The sequence below is a fragment of the Lissotriton vulgaris genome, chromosome 5 (assembly GCF_964263255.1).
Source record: "Lissotriton vulgaris chromosome 5, aLisVul1.2, whole genome shotgun sequence".
NCBI lineage: Eukaryota > Metazoa > Chordata > Amphibia > Caudata > Salamandridae > Lissotriton > Lissotriton vulgaris.
Genome location: NC_141693.1, coordinates 101,927,605 through 101,947,474, shown reverse-complemented (window position 1 = coordinate 101,947,474; position 19,870 = coordinate 101,927,605). Strand labels below are relative to the sequence as shown.

The 19,870-nt window shown below is 46.3% G+C and overlaps 1 protein-coding gene across 1 annotated transcript in view; it reads left to right on the top strand.

Annotated features, from left to right (window-relative positions):
* CNTRL (centriolin) overlaps positions 1 to 19,870 on the top strand; it is an 857,679-nt gene that overhangs the window by 59,887 nt on the left and 777,922 nt on the right. The window contains exons 3-4 of the mRNA XM_086920986.1: positions 7,488 to 7,621; positions 18,447 to 18,577. Of these exons, the coding sequence (XP_086777112.1) occupies positions 7,488 to 7,621; positions 18,447 to 18,577 (265 nt within the window). The remainder of the gene's footprint in view (positions 1 to 7,487; positions 7,622 to 18,446; positions 18,578 to 19,870) is intronic.

Below are 19,870 nucleotides of genomic sequence, written 5' to 3'. Positions count from 1 at the left end.
TCAGAGGTGTATGTGAGGAATTGCGCAGAGTGTTGTGCCCCGTGTCCCGGTAGGGCGCGGACGGGCGCAGACGGGCACAGACGGGCTTGCCTTAGGCGCGCCTAAGGCAAGCGTGGAAATGCTCTTTTCATGCATTTTTAGTGTTACATCATAAAAATGTGTAACTCACATTGATTTTTTTTTTTAATTCTCTACTGAATATAGTGTGTACCTTATTACCAGTAGGCATGTGGTGACTTTAAAGTGTGTGAGCTTGCAGGAGAAATACGGTATTACCTCTTATGACATCACAAGCATATGGAAATGTACACAGGAAAAAAACAAAGGCTCAGTCGAAGGGAAGACAAATAGATAGCAATTTGCTGGCTATTTGGTACAAAGTGAAACGAGAACACGTGGATAAATCACGGCTTCCCCCTAGTAAATTGTCTGATTTTAGGTAAATATATTATTTCACCAAAACGTATTTTCCTTCATTATCGGTTATTAAAGTACATTAAAAAATGTGCGTTCAGAATGCCCCTTGCAGGACACCGTGAGCACTTTGTACAGCTGCCCGCAATCTGCCCCGTGCTACATAAAGTCAACCCGCCTCCAGGTGCACGTTATGATGGGGCACCTCCAGAGTTTCTCCTTTCCTCAGCTCATTTTTGTCTTTATATTGTCTTATGTGTAGTGACCACTGGTTTTGTCTGTTTCTGGTGCCAATTAAAAGGTTTCTTTTTGTTACAATGCCTGAGATTGAAATATGACATCAGGAGAATGGACCGGTTTTACTGCACTGATGAGGCTTACCCATCCTGGGATGTCAGCTCCAAAGTTGTGTGCCACTTGAACTTTGTCCAAACTCCCTGGGTGAAATCAAGTGTTTCTGATGATGGTGTTTTATGAGAAAGCGGAGCAAGCCCGACACCCAGCTATTTGTGTGTAATGTGTGTCTCGCTTGAGACCAGAGTGTGCAAACTTACCCATGGTTGGTTACTGATGGGGACCTTAATAAAATAGCACACATTTTGGAATCGTCCTATGTGATGTGTCCGACAGCAGATTGTATACTTGTTTCTATTGATCAAATCCTGTACCTTTCATGCAGCTGGTCATACATGCTCACTGCTAGCCCGAGTGTTCAGCACCTTCCAACTTGGCTGCACTCTAGATTAATGTGCTTCTAAATTTGATTCTTTAAAGCAGCTGTTTGGCGCTCTGAAGCAGCAGTTTCTTATTGGGAAATTCGGCTCTTATGTGTTGTGTGTGGATCCTATTTATAGTCCATCCCTGCAGCTTCCACTTGTGCGGAGCTCTGAAACACATTTTGGAGCAGGTTTGTATGACATAAGGCAAAACATATATATGTAAATCAAGTTTTCCTTGTTGAAAAGCTATCAATAACTTGGGGGTACAGAAAGAAGGCTAGATAAAAGTGTTCACTATGTCGCCGGTTAGGTTACTCTGACTGCTATCTCTGCAAGGTCAGCCAAAGTGCTTGTCAAAACTGTGCCAACCCCAAAGTAGGTGGTGATGCCGCCCACAAAGCTAGCCCTTGAGCTGGCTGATGCATGGATGTGAAAAAGTTATCATCCATATGGCAATTGAAGAAATCGAGGCTAACTTCAGTGATGAATCACTGTGTACATCTTACCCTATGCCAAGGATATTTAGAGAACATTTTTGGTTTAGATGCAGAAAACTGGGAAATGGAGAAGGGCTACGAATGCATGGAGGACTATGATTCATAAGGTGATCCCGCCTCTTCAACAGTTTCTCTTAAGTCTTATCTTCTTTTAACAAGGTACGCCAAGACACTATTATTGTAGCAAGAGAGAAGGCCCAGCAGTCCAAAGACTGATAGCCAGGTGCTATAGCTTCTGCTCCTGGTGGCAAATATGTTTAGGCCTCCCATCAATCACCTGAGATTCTGGACGTTTTGGTGTCTTTGAAGCAGAACACAAATTCCTTTTCTACAGCCTCTCTAGACAGGCCAAGAAACTTGACACTTAGGTTCACGAAGTTTTCCCTCTTGCAGCTTGGCTTTTACACACTGCTAATGCTGCCTGCCTTTTGGACCTTTATATCCATGCTTTATGCGAACTAGTAAAGCGGTGTGGTCCGTATGCCAGAGTATAGGAAGAGGCCATTTTAAACATCTGGTGAGTGAAGGACTTATTGCATTCAAGTGCATACTAAAATGTGGCTTTGAGTGTTGGCACTGTGGCCCGTTCTAAGGGTGCAGTTCTCAAGCTATGGTAACACATAAGGGTGCATTCCACAGTTTTTATGTCGACCCTGGGCAGCGCAGCTCTGCGTGGCATGCTGTATCAGAGTATAGAGTTGAAGCCCCGCTCACTCTCCACCCATATTTGTCATTGGCTTTTATCATTATTCTTTTTAAATGTTGGCTTCTGATTCGTTGATAGGCTTGTTAGTCCCACCTTGTCTTCATTTGTAACCTCCCATGAGGACTGGACCTTTTACTTCTGTTGTTACACGGTAGGTCTTATTTAGTCTGTAAGCACTATTTTCTCTAATGAGTTTCTGCTACTGCAGGCACCACATGCTTTACTGCAACATTCAGTGCGCCATGCGCTCTTTCACTTTGCAAGCATCACGGTACAATGGCAGCTGATTCTTTGAAATGCAATAGGTCTTGCACTTACAAGAATTTGAGCTATTGGCATTGTAAATGACAATGCCTTTCATTTATCTGTTAATTATCAAAACAGATTAATAAAAGGCATTGTCATTTACAATGCCAATAGCTTAAACTCTTGCAAATACGAGACCTATTGTATTGCAAATGCTCGTTGTAATTTCTTTTACGAAAAGAAATTACAAAAAGAAATTACATTGCAAGCAATATTTGCTAGCTTGCCTTGAATGATGAACTAAAAGAGTGAAACCAAGTATTGAAATAATTCCCTTGAAGGCTCATTTACCTGGTCATTTGAATCTGCCCAAGCCGTCAGGGGTATATTGGGTCTCCCATTTCATTAGGAGTTTCCAAGGTGGCACTAACTCAACGATGCTTTTCGTCATGAGTGGAACTGCAGCCTCCTGTATCCCTTTCCGCCTGTACCCCTTCTGCCCTGAGTGCTGAAGAAGATCAAGCACGACCAGGCCCAAGTCAGTCTTGTGGCTCTGGTCTGGGCACGCGGAGTCTGGTACCCTGAGCTCCTGAGCATGGCCTTCGATCCTCCGAACAGACTGCCCCTTCGGGAGGATCTTCTGTCGCAGCAACAGGGGACGGTCCTTCACCCAAACCTGTCCAGCCTCCACCTCCTTGCGTGGAGATTGAGCAGCGACAGTTGACAGCTTTTGACCTTCCACCCAAAGTCAGTAATGTCATCTTGGCAGCCAGGCGTCCCTCCACTAAAACGGTATACGCCTGTAGATGGAACAAGTTTGTGGCATGATGCACAGCAAAAGCTGTGGATCCCTTGTCCGCCCCTCTTTCTGAGGTCCTCTTGTTTATCCTTTCTTTGGCCCAGCAGGACTCTGCTCTGGGCACTCTTAAAGGCTATTTTGTAGCGATTTCCACTTTCCTTCGGCTGCTCGATCAGCCCTCTTTATTCAAGTCACCTATTGTAAATAGTTTCTTTAAGGGCATTACTCGTCTCTTTCCTCCATGCTCATTCCACTAGGGATACGGCAGCAACCACTGCATTGGCACATGGAGTCCCTCTTCATGACATCTTCCCGCTGGCTACGTGGGCATCTATGCACATGTTAACTAGACATTACTGCCTGGACATCCAAGTCCGGAGGGAAGGCTATTTCGCCTTTGTCTGTCTTCCAGGACTTTCTGGTGTGCACTTAGTTCGCAGTCCCTCCTCCGGAAATGGTGTTGATAGAGTATCTCTTCTAAGCTAAGGAAACTCTAACTAACTGTCTTTCAGTTGAACAAGTTACTTAACTTTGGTAACTATGTATCTGTAAGAGACATATGTTAGTTATAGATTACTTACTGCCCCGCCCATCCTCCCAGCTCTGCGAAATTATTTCTTGGGCTCTAGTTGTGGTGCACCAGTGCTCAGTGTCTCTCATGGCTCTGCACTTCTGGTGTGGAAAGTCATCTTCGAACTGACGTCCGTGTGCAGGGGCACCGCAGTGTCATCCCGCTACCACAACGCCGGCGACTGACATGGAGTCAAACACTGCCACTCACCGACGTGCAGGGGTACTGTGTGAGAAAATTTCACCGGATCCAGTCTGACTCCTTGGGGTAATTCTAAGGTAAGGAATCTATAACTAATAAATGTCTCTTACAGATACATCTTTACCAAAGGTAAGTAACTTGTTCTTTACTTAGGAGTCTCTCAGGCCCTGCTGCTGAGACTTGAATGTGTTCAAAACTCAGCAGCTCGGATGTTGCTAAATGTTCCTAGGCGAGCCTTATGTAGTGCAAAGCCTCGATAGGCTCTGCACTACATAAATTGCACCAGCTACTAGTGAGAAGCGTCTGTCTTTCAAAGCTCTTTGGTATTGTTATAGGGCCTACAGTAAAACAGGTGCTAGTCACCTCCACTATTTCAATGAGCCCTATTTACCCTTAAGGTCTCTGCCGTCCTCTCGGGACCTCCTAGTGGAAGTCCTCACATTAAAGAATTGGGGGCAGCGCTTTTAGCTTTTTGGCATCTTAGCCCTGGAATTCTCTTCCAATTGAGTTAAGACAATCAAAGACAGAGCGAATATTCCCAGAAAACCTCAAAACAAGGCTTTTTAGAAAGTTCTTCATCTTTCTGTTAGGTTCTCTGTGTCTCATCTTGTAAGCTGGACCACACCAGTGCTGGGACATTTCTTTTGAAGTGGCTATGCAATTTTATAAATCTTTTATTATTATTATTATTATTATTATTATTATTATTATGATGCATTCATGCCTGCAGATGAGGATTACCTGTCCCCTGATACACATTCGACCATCTCACCCTAAAGCGCATCCAGGAGTCTTGAATGAGGTACACCAACAATTTCCACTGGTTTTCCATACTATTTTGAGTCATCTTCAACCTCTACATGGTGCTGCTTGGCGCTCTACACACATATAACCACATCACAATTCACCAATATGTCTATGATACACAACTCTACTTGAAAGTCTCTTCTGTTTCAGACATTCGGTACACATCATCAAACCTGGATGTCTAGCGCCTTCTGGACGCTCAACCCAACCAAGACCGAATTCCTGTTATTTGCTAAGAACAGCAAACCGTACCAATTTGGCTCAATAACATGAACCTGGATGGATCTGAACCCCAACTTTCACTAACTGCCCTCAAGGAACACATTGCCAAAATACAAAGACGGCCTGATACCAGTTCATCCAGTATCCAGTTGCTTGCAGAAAGTAACTTCAGAATTGCTGCTCAAGCCCTCATGCTCTCAAATTTGGGTTATGGTAAGGCCCTACTCCATGGCCTTCCAGACTCCACATTGGCACCCCCTAAAGGTGTCCAATACTGAGCAGCAAGTCTCACCCAGGACCTAAAGAACTAGGATCACATCACCTCCAACCTCATAAAACTCAATTGGCTCTCCTTGTTGGCCTTCACCATCATTAAAATAGTCTGCATCATTTATAACGCCCTCACGACCAGCACCCCCAATTATTTTGTAGTCAAGCTCACCATATATATTGGTTATTGGCACACCAAACGCCAGAACACCATCAGACTGCGGGCTAAGAAGTGTGAAAAAGAAAAAGGCAGCTGGCCTTTTCCATCTATGCACCCAACATCTAGAACAGCATCCCCGTCAGGACAGCACTGGTTCTGCTCAGTTTAGGAAAGGGTTGAAGGCTTACCTCTTTAAAGAACACTGCATCACATTGCATTAACTATCTGCAACCCAGCTATATTTCTAATCGATGCTGGCTTTTGCCTAGATTTGTGCTATAGAAATACCATATAGGTATACATATAAATCATATTACTAAGTACTAGTGAATCAATTAGTGCATGACAATATGGAAAATTGAGATGTGTATTTTCTTATGTTTAGTGCTTGGGGGAGGTAGACTGTGTGGGTAGATCCATGTGTGTGTGCGGGTGGGTCATAAGAGGACGGGAAGTAGAGGAGCTCCATTTCAGAGAAGCTCAACATACAATACCAGATGGCCATCCATTGTTGGCTATGATCCAGCCATGATTGTGGGCAGGAAGAGAAGGTACAAAGGGACATGAATATATGTGTCATCCACATCAAAATCAACATCAAACATAAAAAATTGAAAATTATAGGAAAAGTCCGAAGTGGAAATTATGTTGCTAAATTCGGTGGTGTAGAGTGAGAAAATGAGTGGATCTAGGAGTGACTCTCAGGGACCCCCAAAAGTAAAGAGATCAGTGGGGATCTCTAAGACCTTTGTCAATGAGGAGGAGTGATATATGATATATGTGAGAGAACTATTGTAGAGCAGAACTGTTGATGCCAATCATACGGCAGTCGGAAAGTAAAGATTGGGGAGAGTTAGTGTCAATGCTGTGGCCCGATCAAGACGAATGCGGAAGAAACAAAGAAAAATAAGAGGAAAATGTGTAATATATCTTTCAAAGTTCTTGGAGAATAAACTGGGAGTGGTACTATAAATCAGTGTTTTGGTTCCTGAGATGCAGAAATGTGTATGCTTAAATCTTAATCTGTATATATTCTGCCAGGATGTACAGTGAAACAGGGAGTTGATGGCAAACGTTTCATGATAAAACTAGTTTGTATTTTACCTAGGTTGTGGCTCGCTGCTTAGAGGTAAGCCAAGTGTGAGAATGTTTTAGATATTCACAACCTCTATTGAAGAAAGTTGTTTTAAAAGAAAGACACAAATGAGAATGTTCCACTGAACTTGATTTGTTAGTTAGAATGTGATCATCATTGACAGTACATATTAAAAAAATGTGTTCCTTCTGAAGTATTATAGACCCATCGTGTGCCTACCCTTAGGCCCCAGCTACAAATGAGGTGGAGGTTCGTGTGGAGATACTGTTTGTACTGGAGATAATGTTTACAGTTTGTGTCCCTGCCCTAAAACCAACTCTCAGAAGTAAACCCCCACAATGGGGAATAACCTCCAGATCTAGTTTTTCCATGTCCAATTCAACAAAGAAGTCCCATTTCTGTGTGGATTAGCATTCCTATTTACCACCTGCTCTCAGCAGGAGGGCTGGGGGAGCGGGAGGCATTGCATGCTCCCCTTGCACCCCAAAGTAGGTGAGAGTCATCCTAGAGCACAGGCCAGAATTCCGTTTGCAGCTAGGTTTCATCTGTTTTTACTGGCTGTATTTTACTGCTGATAAAGTCTGACCTGGTATTCCTGCACTTGTGAGCCCAGAGGCCATCATAACGGGATCAAATTCTACCAGTTCCACCCAACGCCACTTATAATCGGGGCATAAATGAATAATTCTACTGTGAATTCTTGATTTATTTTATTCTAAGACACCATCTGCTTATAGTTACATACTACTAACCGTATTATGTTGTGTTCTTAACTTTAGATGAAGATGGCACTATTACTGGAATTCGGTATATCACAGAGTCCGTTATAAAGAAAGTGTCAAAACAAGAAAATATTGCATTTGCGAACTCTCTTAATCTGTGTCTCTCTAAGGATGGTGGTAAAAAATTTAAGGTGAGTTTAAAAAAACATATTTCCCATAAACCTATACAAATGGGCTTCTGTATTTATATGTAGTTTATTTTTATATTAAACCATCTAAGTCAAATGAGTTGTATTCAGGTGTTCTCTTCAGTAGGTAAATCTTTTATTTGATTTGGGTGTTTTGGGACTGCAGTAAAGAGAGTAAGGACTGTGCTGATTGAAAACATACCTTTCTGAGAGGTTGAAGAAAGGGCCAGTTCTGTGACTGATAAGTAGCTTATTATTGGCCACTTTAGGACATCTGTCATCTTCGCCACACTTTCCACAATTACTGTTCTTTAAGGAAATTGACTTTTTCTTATGTTACGCAGTGCTGCAAAGGTAATTCTTACATTAGGTTAAGTACAGCACTACTGGCTGAGGAAATATTTGACAGGTCCAACTGCTGATTCAGTGGGACAGGGGTTAAAAAGAACCATCCAACTTGGTTGTGAATAATGGGATTTTGAGTCATCCTCAGGGACTTCATTGTCTTTCACAATGGGCACATCTACATAAAAAAAGTAGTCTCCTCTCAATGCCTGCTATTCTAACGTGCCCTTTTTATTACCAAAAACCTTTTCTTTTAAGCAGCTTCCCCCCAAAATAATGTTTTGAAATACCATGACAAAGCAAGCATTGATAAATCCAAAAGGCTTGCAGGCAGTGCAAGAGCTTTTGATTGACTTTGGCCAATGCTTGGTGCTTCAATAGGCCATCCAGTGCACCGAAAAAAACAATGTTCTCTTCACAGAGTTCTGCATCGCTAACAATAACCAACATTGGGTATTGTAGAATGGGGCGTTGTTCGTTGATGTCGGCTTGGATTTGAGATATATTGTAACCTCATTCACTGGATGGCCCCCTTCGATCTTAATTATCTTTCATTTGCTGTGCGTCTTTTGTGGATTCCCACTTCGACAGATGTTTAGGTGGCATCGAGCATGTGCTTGTTGGTAGGGAAATGTTCAGTGGTGAAGGTAATTAAAAAATGAAATCCTTCGAGTGATGTCCCTCTAAATAGAAGACAAAGCAGATATACGAACTGAGGCAGCAAAGAAAGTATGGTCTATTAACTTCCTAATCGGCATTCACCTCCTGCATTCCACTATAAGCATAGGAGTGAATTAGAAATGAAAGGTGCACATTTCTCTTGATTCTACTTACAGTTTAGATCCATATAGGGGCAAATAGAATAGAGACTTTACGGGCTAGACAGTTACTTGCAAGGTGAAGAACAAATGCAGAGGAACCATTTAGACCCCTAAGTTTTACTCAAAGCTGCATCCCAAATTTTTTATCAATAATACTTTATTGTATAAGAGTAAGTAAAATCATTGCTATTAGCAAATTGATAAAAACCTTTTCCATACTTAATTTTGTCATGTACAATTGAAGCTGAGGCACTATTAACATACAGTATCACAATATTTATTGGGGGAGCTCACTAGATGGAAATGTAACAGTCATGCTTGATTTTCATTGTGTGCAAGAGAATCATAAATACTCCAATAATTTGACCAATAAAACATGATGTATTAAACAAATTCTCATAAATAACCTTGTGCAAAACCAGTTTGTGCGATTGCTTACATGATGTAAAAATGATGAAGATCTATTCTACAATCCTAAAATAAGACAGTTTTAAAAATGAATATGTAAAGTTTAGCAGCTCCACAAAGCTCTCTTATTTTCGCTCGTGTTTAGGCAATACTTTTAGACCTGTATGCATCTTGGGTTTCCCTTATTATAATGTATAAGCTTATGTCTTTCTGCTTTTACCACAGGACAAATAACTTAGCATTTCATATTTATCTTTTAAAAAGAAACATTTTAGAAACTTTTTCTTTGATTGTTGACAGAGTGAAATAAAATTTAGATTTGCTCTAGCGAACACAAGGTGCTCCAAAAAAAGGGAGGTGACAGCGCAGTGAAAGTGACTATAAGTGCAGAAAGTGCGTACGTGCTATGTATAGAAATATATACAGGTGCCTGGTAGGGGTAATCTAGTGTTAAAGATCAACCCCCGCTATGCGAGTGTTGATGGCCACCATCAGTTGCTTGAAAAACAGTAGTCCACATCTAATGTTTTTGTCGACGTTTCGACCCCTGGACTTAGATCATTTAAAACGGGGTCATAATGAGGACGCAGAAATATATAGGAGACACCAACTGTTTAGGGCAAATAGTCCACCAATCAAGAGAATCTTAAAAAAATCTCTCTACAAACAGTTCTCAAAATAGGTATTCGTGCATGCTATTTTGGATAGAAGATATATAGCCACTGTGAAATCATGCGTACATCACTGAGTCAGTGTGAAATGGACCTTAGGGAGATTGCTCAAGTCAAGAAATTGTGACCGGAGGAGCTGAAGTTTTGGAAGGAGGCCTTTCATCATCAAAAGTAAATCAGTTTTTCAATTGCGCTTTAGTCTTGCACTGCAATTTCTGTTTCCTAACTCTCCAAACTTGGGCATCTCTTCAGGGCCATCAGCAGAAAAAGCTGCTAAAATAATTAATAAAAATAGATAAATATGTAATGCTAAATTATTTGTGTTAGAGGTGTTTGTATCCCCTTCTTGACACTTTGCCTTGAAATCAAGGGCTACACTTCCTCCATAGGGACCACCTTTTGGTTAAAAATTATTCGTCTCAGGTCCCTGGGTTACTGAGTTGCCCTTTTTGTTTCAGAGGTTTACCACAGGACAGCAGCATAGAAGGTGCAAATATATTTTACTATAGTCACGAAGTTTCGATTGTCGTATTGGGAATAACATAAAACGTATTCAGGTTATTTTCAGTCTACATGATCCGAATGCGTTTTTCTGTTATTCTTGATAAGACAATTCGTATCATTATGACACAGTAAACATTCTGATACTCAAACTGCAGACTTAGTGACTGTATGAAAGGAAAACAATATTCCTAACGTGTCAAAATGTGCATTTCTTCTACTCCTCTTTGTATGTTCCAAATCTGGTGTATTCCTCTGGGTTCAGATTTTGACAAATACATGTTTTTTTTTTTTTTTTTGGTGTAAGACATTTATTTTGCTCAAATGAGATAGAAGATTCACACTGCGTCACGCCAACAACCCGGAGGCAGGCCGCTATCAGGAATATTATGCACAAAGACCAGGAAAACAGATTAGGGGCCAGCATCCGGCCGGTTCTAACATCCAAAGTTAGATAGTCAACACAATAACATCGTAAGCGTATGCAGTGCAACCTCAGCGAGTAAACGGTCTTACTTTTCTCTCAGTGCTGCAGACATTTAAAGGCATCATGAATCAATTAAGCCGCCTCTGGGCAAACAGCGGTCAGCAACCCGCTGCAGCGGCATGTGGAAAGGATGTGTCTATCAGCACCGCTTTTCTCCCAACATGTCCCTCCAACAAACAAAACCAAAAACATCAATCCTAGGTGCAAGTACATATAGAAAAACAGCCATATAACACCTCAGCCAACAATAAGGTCTCATGGACCCGCGCCGGATCGTCCCGAAGGAGGGCAAGCTATAGTTAAGGCGGGTGTGTGGCGACATCTATCATGTGCACGTATAGGCCAGAGGGCGTGTGGGGGGGTATGGGGGGGGAGGGGCGGTAATGAGGCCTCAAGGTGGCCAGTGGGAGAGGGGGGCCAGTGACATTCCCGGGGGCAGTGGGGGCCGCAATTGCAGATCGTGCGTCAGAGCAGGGCCGGTCCGTGTCAGCGCGGGTCCATGGGGCAACAATCACTCAGCCTCACAGTGTGCACATTCAGCCCATATCGTCTGAAACACTCGTATCAGTTGAGGAACCCTGGGCGTCCGAACTTGCGCGTTCTCTAGTCCACTGTATAAATGGGTCCCAAATGTCAGTAGGTCTGGAAGCGGTGGGCATGGTCTCCCAGTAGTGCGTCAGTTGAGTATGGCCGTATGTCACATCTCTAATCCAGCCCTTGAAAGAGGGGAGAGCCGGCCTGCCCCAGTGCAGTGCTATCTGTCGTTTGGCATATAAAAGGAGTAAGGCATGTAGTTTTCTGTCGCAGGGTTCAGTGTCTTTAACGTAGCCTAGCAGGCCCAATAGTGGGGTCGGCGTGTCATTCCTATGTGTGATTTGATTAATGGCTGTAAAGACCTCCGACCAGTATGTACCCAGCTTGGGGCAACTCCAAGCCACATGGATAAAGGACGCACCCTCCCCTCCACACTTCCAGCAAGAGGCGTCCGCGCGGATGCCCATACGGTGTAAAAGTGTTGGCGTGCGATAATACCGGTGTAGGAATTTAAAGTGGATGAGCCGCAGCCGATAGTTCGGGGATAGGGCCGTGAGTTGTGTACAGCAGTATTCCCATGTGTCGTCCGACAGCTGGTCTTCCAGGTCCGCAGCCCAAGCTTGCTTGGCCATGGCCACCGTCAACGGGGCCTGTTCCTGCATGCAGTTATATGGTCTAGACACCAGCTTCTTGGGGGAGGGTCGCGAAAGCAAGTTTTGGAGGGCGGACAGTATGCACGGCTCCTCCGGGAAACGCGGACCTAGCTTCTTGCAAGACTCCCTAAGGGAATGATACAGTAACATGTCTGCAAAAGAGTCGGGCTGGTCGTCCCCGCCAGCGGCCATCTCAAAAAAAGTGCCGTCGGGATATAGGTCTGCAAAGGTGAGGAGTCGATTTCCACGGATTGTGAGGACGTCACCTCTGGCTGTTAAACAAGGTAGCATCAGGTTACCCCTCAGGGGGACAGCCGGCGCATAAAGTAAGGAGAGCCCGGCTCTTTTCCGAAGCTCGCGCCAGGTCCAGCGGACCATTTCCACTGTGTCTACCTCACGCGACGGGCATGTGACTTTCCCGTATAGCGCCACTCGTAGTGGCAAGGGGGCGACCACTGCAAGTTCCACCGCCGCATGCGGCTGGTAGGGAGTGGGGTAGGCCCAGAAATGCAGGAACTGAGCCTGTGCACAGAGGGAGTAAAGCTTCAAGTCCGGGGCACCCAGGCCCCCTTGTCGGAGCGGAAGTGTAAGCAGGTCCCAGGAGACTCTGGCCTGCCCACCGGCCCACACCAACTTCAGCAGCAGCGAGCGGACGCGAGCGTGGAAGTGTGTGGTCATTGGCAGTGGTATGTTGACGAACAAATATAAGAATTTGGGGAGAACTACCATTTTTGCCAGTGCAATCCTCGCAACCAGGGACAGAGGCAATTTGTTCCAGACCTCGATTTTCCCTTCCAACCAGTCCACCGCCCTCCCGAAGTTCAACGACCACAATTCTTGCACATCCCGGCTGATCCAGACACCCAAATATTTGACCGCTTCCGTCTCCCATCTAAGGGGGTAGTCCGAAGCAGGGCGATCAGTGCTCTCCGTCAGGGGGAAGGCTACAGATTTTGACCAGTTGATGGATACCCCCGCCAGGCCTTCGAACCTCACAAATTCTCGGAGTAGCGGACTCATGTTGTCTTTGGGATTTATGACGTACAAGGTGACATCATCCGCGTATAGCGAAATCAGCAAGCTCCTAGCGCTGAAACCAATGCCCCTGGCAGTATGGTGTTGCCTTATTCGAGCCGCAAGCGGCTCCATCGCAATTGCAAAGAGGAGCGGGGACAGAGGACATCCCTGCCTGGTACCCCTTGATACACTAAATGGCTTGGAAACGAGCCCGTTATCACTCACCCTGGCTCTGGGTGCCGTATATAGGAGCTTGATAAGGGTCATGAAGTTTTGACTAAAACCCATCCGCCCCAGGACACTAAAAAGGTAAGGCCACTCTAGGGAGTCGAAGGCCTTGGTGGCGTCAAGAAACACCACCGCCGCCTGTACCGATGGGTGTAAATAGTGAAGTACAGAGAAGATAGTTCTGAGATTATGTGATGTCGCGCGGCCAGGGATGAATCCCGATTTATCTGGGAGCGCAATCATAGGCAACATCGGTTGTAATCTATCTGCAATCACCTTCGCGTAAATTTTAGCATCAACGTTTATAAGAGAAAGAGGCCTGTAGGAGTCCAGTTGTTGTTCATCTTTATCCGGCTTGAGTAGTGTGATAATTAGGGCCTCGCGCATGGAGTCTGGAAGGGAATTTAATTCAAGAGCCTCGACGAACACGGAGTGTAATCTCGGCGCCAGTTCATCGACATAGGTTTTATAGAAGGAAGTAGTCAGGCCATCAGGGCCAGGGGCTTTGTTGGCCGGCATGCTTTTAATCACCTGGGCGATGTCTTGTATTGTGACAGTGAGGTCCATGTATTGTCTGTGGTTGTTGTTAAACCATATGAGTGCGATTGAGTCAAGGAAGTCTCGCAGTGATGCCGGTGTCGTGGGTTGTCTCGAGGTGTAAAGGGTGGCATAAAAATCCGCGAACGCGCATAACACAGCTTCTTGGCCCATCACTAGGTTCCCGGTTCTATCATAAATGGTGTGGATATAGTTGGATTGTGTGCGAGGAGCTATCAGCCTAGCAAGCGTCCTGCTCGGCCTGTCCCCCTCCCCGTATCTGGGCGCCTCAGCTTGCTTCCCCAGGAATCGCACCTCCCGCTCCGCTTCCTCATTAAAGGCCAGCAATTTGGTTTTCAGTTCACCAGCAATCTCCAACGACGGGTCAGAGCTAAATGCAATATCAAGGTCCCTCAGTTCCCTCTCCAGTTTAGCTAATGTGTCCCTGATGGTGCGTAGGACCCCTGCCTTCCGTGCTATACATTGGCCTCTGATTACAGCTTTAAAGGCATCCCATACAATGGCTTCAGAGGAGGCAGACCCAGCATTTTCAGTAAAATATTTAATGATGTCCTCTCGTATCTCCTCTACAAATACCGGGTCTGTGAGTGCGTGTGGGGGAAGGCGCCACTGGAACGCCCTGTGTATAGTGTCGGGGGGGTGCAGATCCAACATACACGGAGCATGGTCTGACAATGATCTAGCCATGATATCAACAGTCGACACCCATGTCGCAACTTCAGGAGACACCAGCCAGAAGTCTAACCTGGACCAGGCAGCTTTATGACAAGTGTAGCAGGTCCCCACTTTGACCCCCGGATTCCTGGCTCTCCACACATCTGAAAGCATACCCTCACTCATCACATCCAAGATCGCCTGCCGCGCTTTAGCATGCTGTGGTCTGCTCACACCTCTACGATCCATGTCATCATTCAATACAATGTTGAAATCACCCCCCAGTACGACCGCCTGGCAGTCCAGCAACGCAATCTCCGCCCAGACACTTCTGAAAAAATCAGGGTCATCCACATTGGGGCCATAGACTGCAGCCAGCACAATGGGTCGCCCTTGCAAAGAACCATGCAGCAAGACATACCTCCCTTCTACATCACGCACCTGAGAGTGTTCTCGCCAATCCAACCCTCTACGAATGAGTATGGCTACGCCCCTCGCATAGTTGGAGTAGATGGAAGAGTAGACGTGAGCCCATCGGGAATTCCTCAAACGGGGTGAGGGGGTCACGTGTAGATGTGTTTCTTGTAAGAAGCAAATATCGACATTGTGTCTAGATAATATGCCATGCATCAAACGGGCCTTTTTGAAGTCCCCAAGGCCTCTAATGTTCCAAGTCCAAAGCTTGATACCCCCCATCTAGTATGTTCGGTAGTGTCGAAACCCTCCCTCGTACCTCCACCCCCAAAAGCCAGAAGGTCGCCCAAACGCCACGGCTCCAAGCACAGGTCGCAAATATATAGGCAAGTGTAGCAGTACATTGCACCAGTTCAGAACTAAAACTCGCAACTTATGAAACCCCCCCCCCCACCTCCCCCCTCCCTCAGCAACCCCCCAATCAGGTCGTGACATATCCCAGAAGCAAGCACGCATCGCGTGGAAAAACCCCAACATCAACAACAAAGGGAGGCACCCCATGAGGCGTGGTGCGCTCGGCAAACACCCCCGTATACGCGGGGTGGCTACAGTCAAACTTTAGAGCTCCTGGGCTCTAACAGTACCCCCATCCCACGGTCCACAAATGCCGTATGTAACCAAAGTCCCAAAGGAAGCGCGAAGGTGGCAGCTACAGTTTGGCGCTCGAGAGCGTCACAGTGACTTACCCCCAGGTAGTCAGTCCGGAAGTAACAGACATGTGTTTAAGGCTGCCCCAGGCCCCCAACTTTGAAACAAAGAGGCAAGTTCGTAGCTGTACAGGGAGAAAGTCGTAGTTTCTTCAGTCATTGTCACTGAGGTGGTCTGAAGCTTCCTCAAGTCTCGGCGATTTTCTCCTGGCTCCAGCACAGATGTGTTTGGCGAACTTGAGTGCCGATTTGGCGTCAGTGAAGAAGTGCGAGGTGTTTTCGTGTTGAACCTTCAATTTCGCCGGGTAGAGGAGAGAGTAGGGCACACCAGCTTGCAGCAAAATTCTCTTTGCCGGCAGGAATTCCTTACGGGCCGCTTGCACTAGTGGGGTGAAATCCGGGTAGAAGGAGACGTGGTTTCCTTGGTGCGTGATCTTACCCTTCTCTCTCGCCAATCGCAGGATGATGTCCCTGTCCTGGTAATTGAGCAGTTTAGCCAGGATGGGACGCGGAGGGGCGCCCGGCGGAGGTTTTTTCCCAAGGGACCTATGCGCTCTTTCCACCGTGAAAACTGGGGACAGATCGGGGTCGAACAGTTCATGTAGGAGGTCCGATACAAACGATTCCATCTTGCCTGTGTTTGTGGACTCCGGAATGCCTGTAATGTGGATGTTGGACCTTCTGGAACGTGCTTCCAAATCGTCCGACTTGGCGCGCAGATTGTCGATTTCCCGCTCCAGCGACGTGATGTGTTGCTTGGCCTGCTGCTGGAATTCACAACATTCAGTTTGTCTATTTTCAAGACAATCCAGTCTCGTCTCGTGGGCGTCCACCTTAGTTTTCACGGATTCGAGTTGTGTGGCCATGCTATCCAGCTTAGTGTCAATGCTCTTCAAGCTTGTCCTCACCTCCATAATGAGGGCCCCAAAGTCAATGTCTGGATTCGACCCTTGCGACGACGATGCGCCACTATCCGACTCCGTTGCCGGGTTCTTCGGTGGCATCTTGTTATCAAAGTTTATCTTAGATTGCTTGGCCTCGTTTTTCCCCATCTCCGCAGTCGGATGAATTCCGCTGAGTCCGCAAAGGGGTAGCACCTATCTAGCGCCCCGGTCAGCAAGTGCACAGCTCGCGTGTAATTGTCCAGATGGTGCCAGGGCGCGCCAAGCGTAGCTATGAGTGCACTGTGCCCCAGGCCAGCCGCGTGGAAGAGGGCCTCAGGCGCCCAGCGACTCCCCCGAGCCGCAGCGCACAGCTCTGGCCTCGTCAGGGTTCAAAATGGCGGGCGCCCGTATTCAATGGTGAATCCGCTCAACAGGCGGGAAGACCGCAGCCCAGGAGTATCCGGGGACCGGAGCCGCAAGGCACACAATCGTGTGGGCGGAGGTCCGCTCTGTACAGTGTTCGGTACACAGTAAGTACCGGCGCGGCGGCGAAGCGGGTGGATCTTCAAGCCGTCCCCGCTCCGCCTCGGCTTTTCAGCACCTCCTCTCCGGTCCCCGCAGCAATGCAGGCGGTGTTGGCACGACCCCTCTGACTGCCACTGGAGCCCCCCACAGTTCAGCGCCACCTCGGGCGGACGTAGGATCACCCCGCGGCGTCCCGGATGATTTCGCCAGGCTGCGCCGGTCTCCGCATGCGTCCCACAGCCTCTCACCCGCTCAGTGTCTCTACGGCTGCAACGGGGACTCACCGGGACGGCCCATACGGCAGCTCCGCGGCAGGCGATGTTCCTCCGACAAGTCCGCCAGATCAGCAAAGGCCTTCACAGCCGCGGCCCACAGTGCCACGCGGCGCCCGAGGGGAGGCTCTTCCGGCGGGGGGCAGGACGGACGTGTAGGTCGGCGAATATTGAGACCGTCGCCGCTTCCAAGGGATGCTGCCTCCGCGCCCCAAACTCGGGCTGGAGGGTCGCCTGGGTATTCTGGGCAGAGCCCGTGAAGAACGGGGGTCCGTTGGCACCAGGAGCAGGATTCTTGGAGGATTAATTAGAGTAGCCGGCAGAGCTCACTCAGAGAGCGGCCATCTCGCTGCTTGGCTAGCCACCACAAATACATGTTTAAAGTTCTAGTTCAGACCATCTCTTGCTAAGAAATATGAGCCTCCATTACGCAAAGATTAGATAGAAGCTATGAGCTGCAGCAGACGGCTACCCTTAGTGACTACCTTTCACTCCAAAAGTGGCGTAGATAGTTTGCTTGGACAGTTGTTTGATTTTGCCTGGAGACACAATTCCACAGATGTTGGTCACTGCCCAATGTGGGGGGTGGGGGGGCGGGGGGGGGGGGAATAGTTCCAGTCTACGTCCACAGTCCGATGACTACTGGCAGTACTGAGGTGGACATTAGTAAAAGTGTGGACCACTGAATGTTTATGGTAGTAGGTAGTGATACCATTTCTCGCATTCAGTTTGAATGAGATATACTTAAGAATCCACTGCTAAATGGAGGCAGTGGCTATTACTAGGCAATGTTGGCTCGAATTCTTTGAATATTTCCTTCAGGAAGATCTTAAAGAAGTGTTTGTTGTGTGACTATATGTGTCTGTATTTGTGTGTGTTTCCACATGTGTTTGTTTGTGTGTGTGTGTGCCTATATATATAATGTATATATTTATATATGGTGTATGTATATACGGTGCCGGGCAAACATATCGGTTTGAAATGAGAGGTGACTGCTCCCATTGTTCCCCATTGATCATTTAAAATGTTGTGAAGAATGAAAATATGATCTTAGAATGCTAACTTGCACTGTTTTTCATTCAGCAATTAGTTCATGTGTGCATAAATTATTACACAGCAAATGCAAAGACCAATCTGTTTCATTTATAGTACATAGAAAATCTGGAGAAATGTGATAGACTTGAGAACTTAAATCTCAGCTACAACCTGATAGAGAAAATGGAAAAACTTGAGAAGCAGACCAAGTTGCGTAAACTTAATTTGTCGTATAACAAAATTAGGTAAGTTCAAAGAAATGTTTGCTTTTTGGGATATGTTGTTATGATGTTTGATGGATAGTAAATGTGCCTAACTATTTGTTAACTGCAATGTGATCTGCTACATGCACGTTCAGTTTTAAGTTGTGCTTCCCAGCAGTTGGGGAGATCGAATCCGCGTCTACAGCCTCATGCCTGTTCTGCTAGGAGATGGGTGGACTTTCTTTGCTTTAATGATGTCGTCTTCATAAGTATTTGTACTAAACATTCTTGTTTTGTAGACGAAAAAACTCCACTAGTCTTAAACTTGTGTTAGACGCCTTTGTGTTTACAGTGACATCATGGTGTATTATATGAATTTATTTTTGGGAGGTGATGGAGCAGAGTACAAAGTTTCTTTGAGCCTTTCGATAATCAGTGCACTGTTTCAATTTCTGTGTTCACGAATTCTTGTTCCTGCTTGATCTTGTTATGTACATGCTTTGGTTACATTATTGTTGGGGTGGGGAGTAAACCTACGTTAAGAAAACTTTGCATTTGTATTTCTGTGATCATGGAGAACCGTGCCTGGGCGGGATCCCTGTGATTGGGAGCAATGCATTTCGGGCACCACCTGCATAGCTTGATAAAGATTTCACCATTCCTGGAACCAACAGCCCATGTCTTATTCACTCATTGTCAATATGTGCTGTGCCGCATAGTCGCTGCCGTGGAGACTCAATTGTGAACAAACGGGAGTGAAGGAACAATCAGCCACTGTTTACAAATGATATGATGGATTGAATTTTGTTTCCATGGGAAAATCGAGTCAAAGCTTTCTAGACTTCGTCCTTTTAAAATCTTTCTGAAGTATCAAGTTGGTTTTCGCAGATAGATATTGAAATCAAGCAACGCCAGTTTTGTTCTCATATGTTCAATTCAATTCAGTTGTTAGGTCTCGCCTGTTGTCGATGCGCATGCGCATCGAGCAAAGCGAGACTATTGCGAGTTATCCACTCTTTATCCACACTGCAAGGAATCGTGGCGATTCCTTGCAGTGCACGATAAATTTAAGGTCAATGCGCATGCGCATTGAGCTTATGCGCATGCGCATTGACCTTAAAAGTCACGGGCGCGTGCACGTCCGTCTTTGTTTACCCCTCCGCCCCCTCCCGCCGTGTCGCATTTCTCCTCCCCCTCCCCTCTCTTCCTTTCGTCTTCCTGCCGTGTCGCACCTCTCCCCTCTCCGCCCCCTCCCCTGCCCGCCCCCTCCCGCCGTGTCGCATTTCTCCTCCCCCTCCCCTCTTTTCCTTGCGTCTTCCGGGCCGTGTCGCACCT